General features: G+C 36.8%; 1 protein-coding gene across 1 annotated transcript in view; it reads right to left on the bottom strand.

Moving 5' to 3' along the window:
• The window catches only part of CENPE (centromere protein E), a 41,710-nt gene that overhangs the window by 15,870 nt on the left and 13,479 nt on the right, over positions 1-12,361 (bottom strand). The window contains exons 18-29 of the mRNA XM_079306472.1: positions 11,932-12,006; positions 11,561-11,683; positions 11,123-11,257; positions 10,390-10,567; positions 9,780-9,934; positions 8,035-8,349; positions 6,993-7,304; positions 6,650-6,808; positions 3,135-3,344; positions 1,940-2,224; positions 1,673-1,831; positions 54-296 (exon numbers count right to left, since the gene is read on the bottom strand). Coding sequence (XP_079162598.1) covers positions 54-296; positions 1,673-1,831; positions 1,940-2,224; positions 3,135-3,344; positions 6,650-6,808; positions 6,993-7,304; positions 8,035-8,349; positions 9,780-9,934; positions 10,390-10,567; positions 11,123-11,257; positions 11,561-11,683; positions 11,932-12,006 — 2,349 coding nt within the window. The remainder of the gene's footprint in view (positions 1-53; positions 297-1,672; positions 1,832-1,939; positions 2,225-3,134; positions 3,345-6,649; positions 6,809-6,992; positions 7,305-8,034; positions 8,350-9,779; positions 9,935-10,389; positions 10,568-11,122; positions 11,258-11,560; positions 11,684-11,931; positions 12,007-12,361) is intronic.

Raw genomic sequence — 12,361 nt, 5'->3', positions numbered from 1 at the left:
AGTGAGAAAACATCAGAATAAAAATACAGGAACTAAACACCAAAACTCCTCACCTTGCTTGTTAGGCTGTCCTTCAAAATCTCTGACTGACTCTGAAGCTTTAACAGATGTTCTTCCCTTTCTTTACAAGTCTCTACCACTTGCTGGAGCTCATCTTTCTCCTTGTTAAGTGAAGTGATTCTCTCAAGCTGCTGGCACACTTGCTCATTCATTGCCCTTTCAGTTTGTTCCTTTTCTGCCAGGAGGTTGCCATACTCCGCCGAGACACGAGTCAGCTTTTCAGTGACTTCAGTGAGCTGGAAAGAACAAATCCAAACCAGCATTGGTATTTATAATCACCTCCTGCATGGGCAAAAATAATTTGATGCTTTGGAGGAAAAACAAGCAGTAACATTCCAAGTTCCTAAATTTTCTTGTGCCAGCAAAGAAGTTTGGAATGAAGATTGGTTTTGGATCATCCCTCAGAAGCACTGTCTGTACATATGGGCTGTTGTAAATTGGATCGTTTTAAGGAGACATCTCCAATAGTTTCCTGCTCTACTAAGACAAAAAAATAGAACAATTTTGCTTAAAAGCCAATCAGATGTCAGTGCTTCTGTCTTGGTGGTAGGCAAAAGTAAACGTGGAAAAGCATGCAAGACATTCTAACGCCATGAGAATGCCTCAGTTGCTGGATCCACAGAAGGCAGGAGGCATCATTATACGCTAAAATGAACCCTACAATCCATACTGGCTTCAGACATGAAAACAAAAAGTAGAGAACAAACTTATAGGAGTGAGATGAAGTAAAGAATTGAAACACTAATCTTAGAAAATTAGGATTTTAGTGACCTTGCTGAAGACGATTAAAAAATTAGAAGGGAGTAGTTATCTGAAACTTAAATAATGAATTCTCTGTCATTTCACGTTTGCTCAGATGCTCTTACAATGAGAATAGACGAAACTAGAGAGCAGAACCACAAGAACATAGACAATGCAACTAGAAACCCATTCTTTGGAAAACTGGACTATCCCCAGAAATCATTTGTATTGTCAGTGATAGAAAAGGTCAAGAGTTTAGGGTGAGGAAGACTCGCCTTACTTCCTCCTTTTCAGACCCCTCACCACAAAAACGACCCCAGACTTAATTTAAGAAGTCAATCCCACACGCTTAATAGCTATTCAAGCTAGTTATCATAGGAAGCAGGGGATGGGAGGGGGTGTTATTATGAATATGTATTTGTTTGATTCCTCTGCTAATAGACTTTGTAATCACCTGTGATTTTGCAGTGCATATTACAGGATTACCTCACTGCTACTGCCCAGTGCTGAATAAACATTCACTTTCTAACTTGACACTGTCAGAGAGTCTTTTGTCCATCACAGTTGAGTATGACCAATACTTATATTTTGATAATTCAAAATGAGCTAAGCTGTATAAATCGCACAAGGATCTTCAGAATTACAGAGCTAATTTCCATTATTGAACTGTAAAAAAAAGACTACACACATGCACAGAGGTCAAAATGCATTGTTGATTCCCAATAATATCAAGTCATTCAAGACATATATAGTTATCAAAAACTGGTCTGTTTATTACAGCTACTGGAGCCCTACAAACTGAAGTTTGCAGTAGACTCAGGCTGCCAAACCCAACAGAAACTCCGGTTTTCTTGACAAAAATGCTTCTGACCTTCTGCTGCAGTTCATCAGTTTTTTCCTTCAATGCCTCTTGCACCTTTGAGAGCTGATTTTCTTTCTCTGAAATATTTCCTTCCAGCTCCACAATTGTCTCCTGGTGTTGTCCAAGAGATTCACGAGTACATCTCAACTGCTCCTGCATCTCCGAGTTCTTTGGACACAATTAAAGTACATTTAACACCTGAATAACACTTCCAAAAATCTAAAAATGAAATCTACTATATCTGTTCTCCTACAGGAAGGGGACTACTTTTATTACCTTGCTAATTGTGTCCTGTAGAGTTTCTCTTAGCTGGTCTCTCTCATTCTGGAGATTTTCCAGTTGCATTTTAAAATCATCATCATCATGATCATCTCTTTTTGTCTGGGTGCTGACTTCCTGGGAGTCATGTGGTTTTGGAATAACATCTGTTCTTTCCATTTTTTCAGATTCCCTTTGATATTCACTGGCCTTTGCTTCCTCCATTTCACGCAGTTTCCTTTGTGCCTGGCTCAGCTCTTCTCTCAGAAGGAATAACTCTTGCTCCATAGATTGTCCTTGAATCTGTGGTATATGTTTTGTAAGAGACTCAAGTAAATACATTTAGGAAGTAGCTTTAGGAAGAACTTATCTGATACCTTTGACAGGTTGATTATGTACAACAGGCAGCAACATTACTTTCAAGAGGTTTGTACGGTTTTAGAATATTAAAATTTGACCCAAACTCCATATTCAATTTATGCTTCTTGAAATTGGAGACATGTAAAAACAAAACTTGAAGCAAAAATTTCTTTTAGAAGTTATCAGCAGTAGAACTCCAGTGTCATAGTTTAAGCATGGAGGAGAACAGCAGTAACCAAAAAGCCCAACAGCAAACCTTTCCTGTCTCAAAACTAGAGACCTTATCTCTATTTCTAGCATCAGTGTTATATAATGCTAGGTAGGCCCAGAAAATGATTTACTTGAAATTTGGCCACTGCCTCTCAATATTAAAATAAATGCACATATATTATTTTTCTTCTGAAATTTGCATTTTTATATAAATCTATATAGATACCCACACACAGAGGTATAATCAGCTGATGCAGGTCTAGAAAGTGTTGATTGCAATGTCCCTTTCACTGCCTGGAAAAAGTCAGTCCTATGTACACTTTGAAAAAGCAGAATTACCCTTTCCAGATGAGAAACATTTAGCTTCAGCTTACTTGATTATAAGAACCACATCCATGTGCAGATCAATGCAGAACATCACCATCCTGTATCAAGTCAGTATTTTACTTCCAAACATTTTTCACATTCTGGTACAAGTTGTACCAGAGACATATGGGTGGTTATATCTCAAGTAAACAATAAATCTGCTGTTTAATGTTCTGCATTCAATAACACAAAGCTTCTGCAGTGTCTATTACAAATTACTTCACACACGCAGAAGTTTAAATAAGCAAGCTTTCCATTACAGCTTTAGCATAATTACCAAGGTTCCTTCCCCTGTTTCTTCTGTTTTCAAAAGCAGGTTATCCAGCTTCTCCTGCAATGAACGGTTCTCCTGTGTAAGGAAAAGGATTTGTTCCTTTTGCACCTGAAGCTGATCACTTTCTCTACAGCTATCACTTTCTGATTTCTCCTCAGCAAGCTGATCTCTCTCTGATGTGATGATTTTAATTTCTTCAGTCATTTCTGAGATCTATTAAGAAATACACAAAGACAGCATTTTCATCAGTTCCAAAACAAAATGCCAAGTTTTGTTTGATTGACTCTGCTACAGTGTACTTCACATCAAAATAACATAACCAAAGTAGTAAATTTTACCAACCAAACCGGATATTCACAAAGTGAAAAGCACCAAGGATTCAAAACCCAGTGAAGTTCATGCTGTCTCCACAGTGCCTTTTTAAAATGCTGGAATGCATGTTCAGGTACTGATCATTATATTAAACAGGCACACATATGATAAATTCACATTCATCCCAAAGCTGGACCAACACAAAGCTGAGACAAGTTGAGGATGTTGTTACCAAATATCAGTAAATAATCTCAGACAAAATCCTTTGCCCATGTTCATGTTTGCTTACCAACCATGGAACTGATGCGCTGAGTATTCAAAATTAAATAGGATTTATGTTGAACAAGAGACTGGCACATCAGTGAGAAAACATCAGAATAAAAATACAGGAACTAAACACCAAAACTCCTCACCTTGCTTGTTAGGCTGTCCTTCAAAATCTCTGATTGACTCTGAAGCTTTAACAGATGTTCTTCCCTTTCTTTACAAGTCTCTACCACTTGCTGGAGCTCATCTTTCTCCTTGTTAAGTGAAGTGATTCTCTCAAGCTGCTGGCACACTTGCTCATTCATTGCCCTTTCAGTTTGTTCCTTTTCTGCCAGGAGGTTGCCATACTCCGCCGAGACACGAGTCAGCTTTTCAGTGACTTCAGTGAGCTGGAAAGAACAAATCCAAACCAGCATTGGTATTTATAATCACCTCCTGCACGGACAAAAATAATTTGATGCTTTGGAGGAAAAACAACAGGTAACATTCCAAGTTCCTAAATTTTCTTGCGCCAGCAAAGAAGTTTGGAATGAAGATTGTTTTTGGATCATCCCTCAGAAGCACTGTCTGTACATATGGGCTGTTGTAAATTGGATCATTTTAAGGAGACATCTCCAATAGTTTCCTGCTCTACTAAGACAAAAAAACAGAACAATTTTGCTTAAAAGCCAATCAGATGTCAGTGCTTCTGTCTTGGTGGTAGGCAAAAGTAAACGTGGAAAAGCATGCAAGACATTCTAATGCCATGAGAATGCCTCAGTTGCTGGATCCACAGAAGACAGGAGACATCACTATATGCTAAAATGAACCCTACAATCCATACTGGCTTCAGACAGGAAAACAAAAAGTAGGGAACAAACTTATTGCAGTGAGATGAAGTAAAGAATGAGCTAAGCTGTATAAATTGCAGAAGGATCTTCAGAATTACAGAGCTAATTTGCATTATTAGATTGTAAAAAAATGTTTGACTGCACAAATGCACAGAGGTCAAAGTGCATTGTTGATTCCCAATAATATCGAGCCATTCAAGACATATTTAGTTATCATAAACTGGTCTGTTTATTACAGCTACTGGAGCCCTACAAACTGAAGTTTGCAGTAGACTCAGGCTGCCAAACCCAACAGAAATTCTGGTTTTCTCGACAAAAATGCTTCTGACCTTCTGCTGCAGTTCATCAGTTTTTTCCTTCAATGCCTCTTGCACCTTTGAGAGCTGAATTTCTTTCTCTGAAATATTTCCTTCCAGCTCCACAATTGTCTCCTGGTGTTGTTCAAGAGATTCACGAGTACATCTCAACTGCTCCTGCATCTCCGAGTTCTTTGGACACAATTAAAGTACATTTAACACCTGAATAACACTTCCAAAAATCTAAAAATGAAATCTACTATATCTGTTCTCCTACAGGAAGGGGACTACTTTTATTACCTTGCTAATTGTGTCCTGTAGAGTTTCTCTTAGCTGGTCTCTCTCATTCTGGAGATTTTCCAGTCGCATTTTAAAATCATCATCATCATGATCATCTCTTTTTGTCTGGGTGCTGACTTCCTGGGAGTCATGTGGTTTTGGAATAACATCTGTTCTTTCCATTTTTTCAGATTCTCCTTGATATTCACTGGCCTTTGCTTCCTCCATTTCACGCAGTTTCCTTTGTGCCTGGCTCAGCTCTTCTCTCAGAAGGAATAACTCTTGCTCCATAGATTGTCCTTGAATCTGTGGTATATGTTTTGTAAGAGACTCAAGTAAACACATTTAGGAAGTAGCTTTAGGAAGAACTTATCTGATACCTTTGACAGGTTGATTATGTACAACAATCAGAGGCACTGTTAGAAAAACACACATCGAGAAGTGCAATCAGCACATCCAATTTCAGGAAGTGTTTGTTTCAATGTCACTTTCCCTGGCAGGAAAAAAAGTCATTTCCACCTATGATTTAAAAGAGCCGATCCACCCTTTTTAGATGAGTTTTGTCTACTTAATTATAGAACATTCCTGGGCAGATCATTACTATCCTGTACACCATGTTAATGTTCTATTTATGGTCATTCTTGTACTAGATGTCCATATATATATATACTTATACAAACAATATTTGTGGCCTCTATCTCAAGTAACCCTAATGAACTTGGAGTCTAATGAGGTTCTATCAAGTACCCACAACCCTTTTCTGCAGCGTGTTTTGAAATTATTTCACTCAAGTCCAAGTTTAAATAAGCAAGCTTTCCATTAAACTTTAGCATAATTACCAAAGATCCTTCCCCTGTTTCTTCTGTTTTCAAAAGCAGGTTATCCAGCTTCTCCTGCAATGAACGGTTCTCTTGTGTAAGGAAAAGGATTTGTTCCTTTTGCACCTGAAGCTGATCACTTTCTCTACAGCTATCACTTTCTGATTTCTCCTCAGCAAGCTGATCTCTCTCTGATGTGATGATTTTAATTTCTTCAGTCATTTCTGAGATCTATTAAGAAACACACAAAGACATAATTTTCATCACTTGAAATTTAAATGGCAAATTTTGTTTGATTTACTCTACTACAGTATTTATAAAAGCCATCTGCAGTACGTTGGAATCTGAGCTGCCATTGACAATCATGTATTAAACTTCTCCTTGTGACTGTTATAAATCATGAAATTATTTATATTTTAAATATAAATCAGCCTCATTTCTACACTTAAGTAAACCTCATCTCCTCTTCCATTTCCCATCCCATGTCACTACTCAAATCCACAACCATGGGGCACACAAGTTAAGCAAAGGTTTATTAGATGGTACATTATAACCTGAAGCTCTATAGAAACAGCAGCCGCTGATAAAGACTTAAATTAGGCAGTACTGTTTTCTTGCTCACTTGCTACTAGGAGGTTAGAAAGTTTTTAAGGACATGCTGAAGAGACTACAAGAAGATTAACTGGGCTTGTTTTAATTATTGCATAAAGTTTTACCCGTATTTGGAGTTCTTTAATGGTTTTCCCTAGTGCATCTTGAACACTCAGAATCTGAGATTCTTTTTCAGAAATACTTTTTTCCAACTTCTTGACAGTGTTCTGGGATTCCTTCAGAGAATTTTGTGTGTTTCTCAGATCTTCCTGTGCCAAGATGTTCTTTAGAATACAAGAGAGAAAATCCACAAAGAAAATACATGTATTTTGTAATATTAGGAAGCATTCTTTGATTAAAAATAACCACACAAACTCCCACTCCTATATTCTCCTGAATATTTTAATATAGTTTATAAGTCTTTCTCCTAACATGTATGATCTGTTTCTATAAATGCAAAATTCCTACCATTGAAACAGTGTCCTTCATATCCTCTCCGAGTTGCTCTATCTCAGCTTGGAGAGACTCCCCTTTTTGTTTCAGGTCATCTCTTTCCTGGGTTAGAGTTTTTATTTCTTCCTGACATTCTGTAAGCTGCTGCAAGACTGCCTGGATCTCCAAATCTTCAGCCTCCTGTCTCACTTCACTAATCCTTTCTTCCTCTTTTAATTGCTGCATTTCATGTAACTTCTGCTGAGTTTGAATAAGATCTTCTCTTAGCTCCAGAAGTTGTTTTTGCTCTGCTGTTTTTTCTTCCAGTTCTTTGATTTTGATAGAGAGCTTCAGGTTGCAAAGGAACAGGACAGACACTTTCATTGTAATGCATTATACATACATGTTCTTTTATGAGCTTAAAAAGATCATAATTTCTCTTTAAGTCACTCTTGCCCACAATACATGCATTTGATTATGAAACCTTCCTGTGATGGCTCCTTAGCAGCAAATGTCTTATTAAAACATACACATGAAACTGTAGCATGGCTTAGGAATTATCAAAACCATAGCTGAAATAGTACAGACAGAGCAGTGTCCATAGCTTGGTCAAAAATATGTATGTTTAACTTGCTTTTTAAAAAAAATGTTTGTATTTATTTTTCCATTCTAATGGCCAATTTCCATGGCAATTCTCTGTGGTTTGAACAAATTCGTATTCTAAAAGATCTCCAGTTCCCAATGAGGAACCTTTGTTTCTATGACTTTATACAGAGTAGGTGAGATAGCAAAAAACTTATATAATAAAGATAATACTTGAGAACAGGAAAAAAAGAATTAAAAGGTCAATTACAGAAGAATCTGGAGTAACATATATTTATTCGCCTACAAAAAGAGACCATTGAGCTGAGAAATCCTTCAATATACTCCTGGCACAGAATAAGTTGTAGCCAGTCATGCCAGAGGAAGTGAGTGATAATTGTCATAACTTTAAGAATATTTCTCCAAAAACTTTTTTTTAGCACTATGAATTAATGCCTCAAGTCTCTTAAATAAAAAAGAGCAAGCTGATACTGACCTCTACTTTCACTTCATCCAAAATTGTTTTAGACTCTTGTGCTTCTTTAGACAAGCATTCTATTTGGAGCTTCATTTGTTCATTGGTTTCTGAAGCAGCTATGTATTTTTGTCCTATTTCTTCATGGAGCTGTTTAAGTGCTACATATTCCTCATCAGACTTCAGGTATTTCAGTTGTGCATCTGTGAGACTGTCTTTTGATTTCTCAATTTCTTCAGCCATATGTTTAAGTCTCATTTCATTATCAGCTACTTCAGAAAGCAGTTTTGCGTTTTCCAGTTTTAATAGGCATAACTCCTCACATTTTTCAAGAATCTGGAAACAGAAAAACAATATTAATATATAGTGATTTCTAAATCAATAATTGTCAGAACTACATAATAAAAAGCAGATCCATGTGAAGATATATAAAGTACAGGCAAACATACAGCATGATAAATTGGGTTTTGCTCTGTTGGGAAGGATCTGTCTAACAAAGAGTCTTAAGGAAGACAGTCAAGCCCCTCCCCAAGTCCTGAAATCTCTCTTCTAACTCTTTAGATGTTCTTCAATACTTCCTATTTTCTATTGAGCTAAGACTGGACTCCTAAACCAGATCTTTACTTGTATCAATACTTTCTTCATTACACTGATGCCTTGGACTGGCTACCTAAAAGAGAGGCTGGACAGAGTTAGAGAATAAAGTAGGTATTTATTAAAGGCCTTCAAAGGATACACCTGGGCAGTGCAAAAGCCTGGCAGAGGCTACATCCAAGATAGACAACAGTCACAAGTTTTCTCAGATGGATGTAAGTTTGGTCTATTTGCAAATCAGAGGTTAATTGTCCAATTATAACTTCAGGTAACGAAGTCACATTCCCTCAGTTTGCTTCCCTCCTCTCCCTGATTCACTTTTGCTTATACTTTCCAGGGCCTGAGGCAAATGGTGTGACCTTGGTTCGCAGGCCCAGAAGGATTGTTTAGCTTGACCAAAATGTGAAGAAAGCTTCATATTTTATACAGAGTTCAGATTTATACACTAATGCAGTGCAGAAGCTGAAAAATGTAAAAACTAAAAACTTAAGGCATCAATACAGAGATGAAGTTAACATCTAATTACATTTTGTTGATTAGTGGAAGTAGACCCTTGGAGGGTTTGGAACTTTTTGCGAAGTATTCATGAGTTTGTAGACTACTTGCCCTAAATAATTTTTACTGTGCATACCTAGTAGCAAGTGGTTCTTAGAACAAAGAAAGCTAGAAAGTGTTTGCAAACAAACCCTCTAAAAATTTACAGCATATTTAGCCTACCCTTACCTGCCAGGAAATAAAAAAGTTTCCTAGCAATTTTTCCAGAATTTGCAAGGTAAGTCTCTCACTTCTCAAGCAGAATTTCTGCTAATGCATTTCTTGACATTTTCTCTTTGCTCAGACAAAAAAATTAGATTTAGAATAGTGTCTAGGATCAAACACCATTACATCGATACATTCAGTTGTCAGTATTTGTCATGCAAATGTTGGACTAGAAAATCATTATTAATTGTAGTAGTCAGTGACTAAACATCTTAAACTAAACAGAAACTTACTCCTAGGTACAAATATTAAATATCTGAGAATCACTAATTTAAGAAACTTAACTGTAACATCTTAGGTTGACTCACGACAACTTTGGCTTTAAAACCTCATATCCAATAGGCCTTCATTAGTACATTACCAGTGAAGCACAATACAAAACCAAGAAAAAATGTTAGATATTTTCTTCTTACCTCTTTCTTTTGCATCTCAATAGTATTTGGTAGGGATTGAAATTCTGATAGCTCATTTACTTGTTTTTGTAGAAGCGCGTTCTCTTTCAAAGCATTTTCTAGTTCTCCTTTTAAGTCAGCTGCCTTTTTTTCCAGTTCCACATGAGAAAGCAAATCTAGAAAATTAAATTTAGACTAATAAGTGAGTGCAAAGGAAAAAAAGCATGTTTTAAATTAAGCAGAAGATTTATAATGCATTCTGGATGTCATATCATTATAATTCCAGAAAAGTACATTTTACTTTTGCCAACCATTAAAAGACTAAGCTCCTGGTCTGAATTCTGTCAGCATTTTTTAGGTTGATATCCAGTTTATTTCAGATTCTCTCCAACAGTTTTCATTAACTTGACTGCAAAATGCAAAATATTCTGTAAGCTGCAATTTTCCAGAATGTTCAAGAAAATGCCCAAATAGTTACACCATGCCAGTAATACCAGATATTCTGGTTGGTTTATACTAACAGAGACAGAGAGTCTCCATGTATTGATGAGAGAAGAGCCAAAGCCTCCCACCACTACAGGGAAAAGTGAGGAGATAGGGAGCAGGGAAAAGGCACCACCTGGAACAGTACCTTTTGGAACTTTGCCCTCCATCAGTGAAGTTAGTCTTGCATTTTCTTGAAATAAAGATTGCAGCTCTCTCTGCAAGTCAGCTTGCATTTTTCGGTAACTGGCTTTTCCTGCTTCTATTTGGCTTTGATATAATTGAACATCTTTTTGCATTTGGCTGTGGCTGTTTAAGATGTCATTCTTCAGGAAAACAATACGACATGCAAGTCACACAGAGTCAAAGTTTATGTACTTGTCATTTAAATAATGCATCTGGTACATTTTCTGTTGTCATTCTGACCTTGACAAATATGGCAGAATAATGCACAACTTAACAACTGCATTCCTGTCAGAGTTCTCTAACAAAACATGCCTTAGAGGTCAGGGCCATAGCTGCTACTACTATTTTGCCTTTACTCTTTCAGAGCTCAAAGTAAGCTCCATCCTACTTCTGAGTCCACATCTCTTATTCTATTTTGTTTTCTGGTAAAATTATGTCTGAAGTGGTATGTACTAATAATGCCCTTAAGACTGCGTCTTTGCTTGCTCTCTCTCCTGGTTAATCTAAAGCTAACCACCCACTCTTATGGAAAAAGCCTTTACTTTCTTTTTATAATAAAAGTATTACTTAAAGTATTTGGAGAAAGCTAATGATGAGTGCTCCACCACACTGATGGTCTTCTTCACTAGTCTAGAAATAGACAGTCCCTTAACAGCATTTGGTACAGCTATAAATGCAGTTCAACAAGTACTTGCCATCTTCTCCTTCAACTCCAAATTTTCACTTCTGAGAAAAGCAGATTCCTTTTTGGCATCCAAGGCTATGGCTTCACTGTCTAAGAGGGATTTATTCAGCTGCTGAATTTCTTCACTTAGTTTATCAGAATCTCCCTGAAAAAGACAACACTCAAAGAAGCACAAGCCTATAGAGCCATAATAAGGCAAATGTGTTCATTTTAATGTGGCTAAAATGTAAATGAAGGCACAGAAGCCTCAGTAACTTTAAGAGGAAGAGTAGACTTCCCCAGTCTACTGCTGTATGATATGCAGTAATTAACATTTTAAGCTTTGAAAACAAAATTTCCCAAGATCTGTAGGGAAGCAGATGTTCATCATACCAAGACTATACCTAAATTTAATCCAACTCTGAAAAAACCAAGTGATCTCTCAACCCAGCAGAACACTCAAGTTTACCATTGAAAAAGATGTCTCCTTTTTTCCCAATCCCGCTTTTTGCAATTCTTCCACACAATTCTGTAATATTTTTATTTTGTTCTCTTTCTCTTTTAGCTGTTCCAGTTTGGAATTTATTTCTGCCTAAAAGTTGGAGGAAAAAAGAGGGGAAAGAAGATTCCAGTGCTCAGTTTGGTTTTTCAGGTCAGAATTTATCAAAACCTACACAGAAAGCATTTATGGTTTTTAGACATATCCTCTTCATAGCTGGTAAGATTAACCCAAGCACAATGATGCCTAGCTTGTCCTCAGCAGGTATGGTATTTCAAGCTAAACAAACCAAGCACATTTCATACAAGTCTTACAACCTGTAAATTCATGGAGAGGCTTACCTCAAGTTCCTCATTGTACACTTCAGCATTTGAAACTAGATTCTTTAAGTTGGCAATTTCATGCATTAGTTGAATCTGTGGAGCAAATTAAAGCAAAATTGCAGAGGATGTTAGAAAGCACCCACACCAGTAGTTTTAGTTGCCAACACCATGAAAACAAGCCATGTTTATCTTGTGTTTTCTTTTTTATTAGTATATACTCACACATCTACTTAAATAGCTACAAAGCAAGATGCTGCATATTCTTTCAAAACAGATCCCTGAGATGCAAAGCTCTGTTTTAGCTTCCCAGTAATTAGAAAGAATTCAAGTGCAATTTAATCTGCAATAGTTTGACGAGCAAGAGCAACATGATCAAAGCAATTAATGCAGAAATTGTACAGATAGAGCACTTCAAATTCTAGTCATGTTCAGCAGCTTTTTATGACAC

Source organism: Erithacus rubecula, assembly GCF_903797595.1.
Source record: "Erithacus rubecula genome assembly, chromosome: 5".
Classification (NCBI taxonomy): Eukaryota; Metazoa; Chordata; class Aves; order Passeriformes; family Muscicapidae; genus Erithacus; species Erithacus rubecula.
Note: the sequence above shows the minus strand (reverse complement) of the source record. Positions and strands in the feature narration are given on the sequence as shown.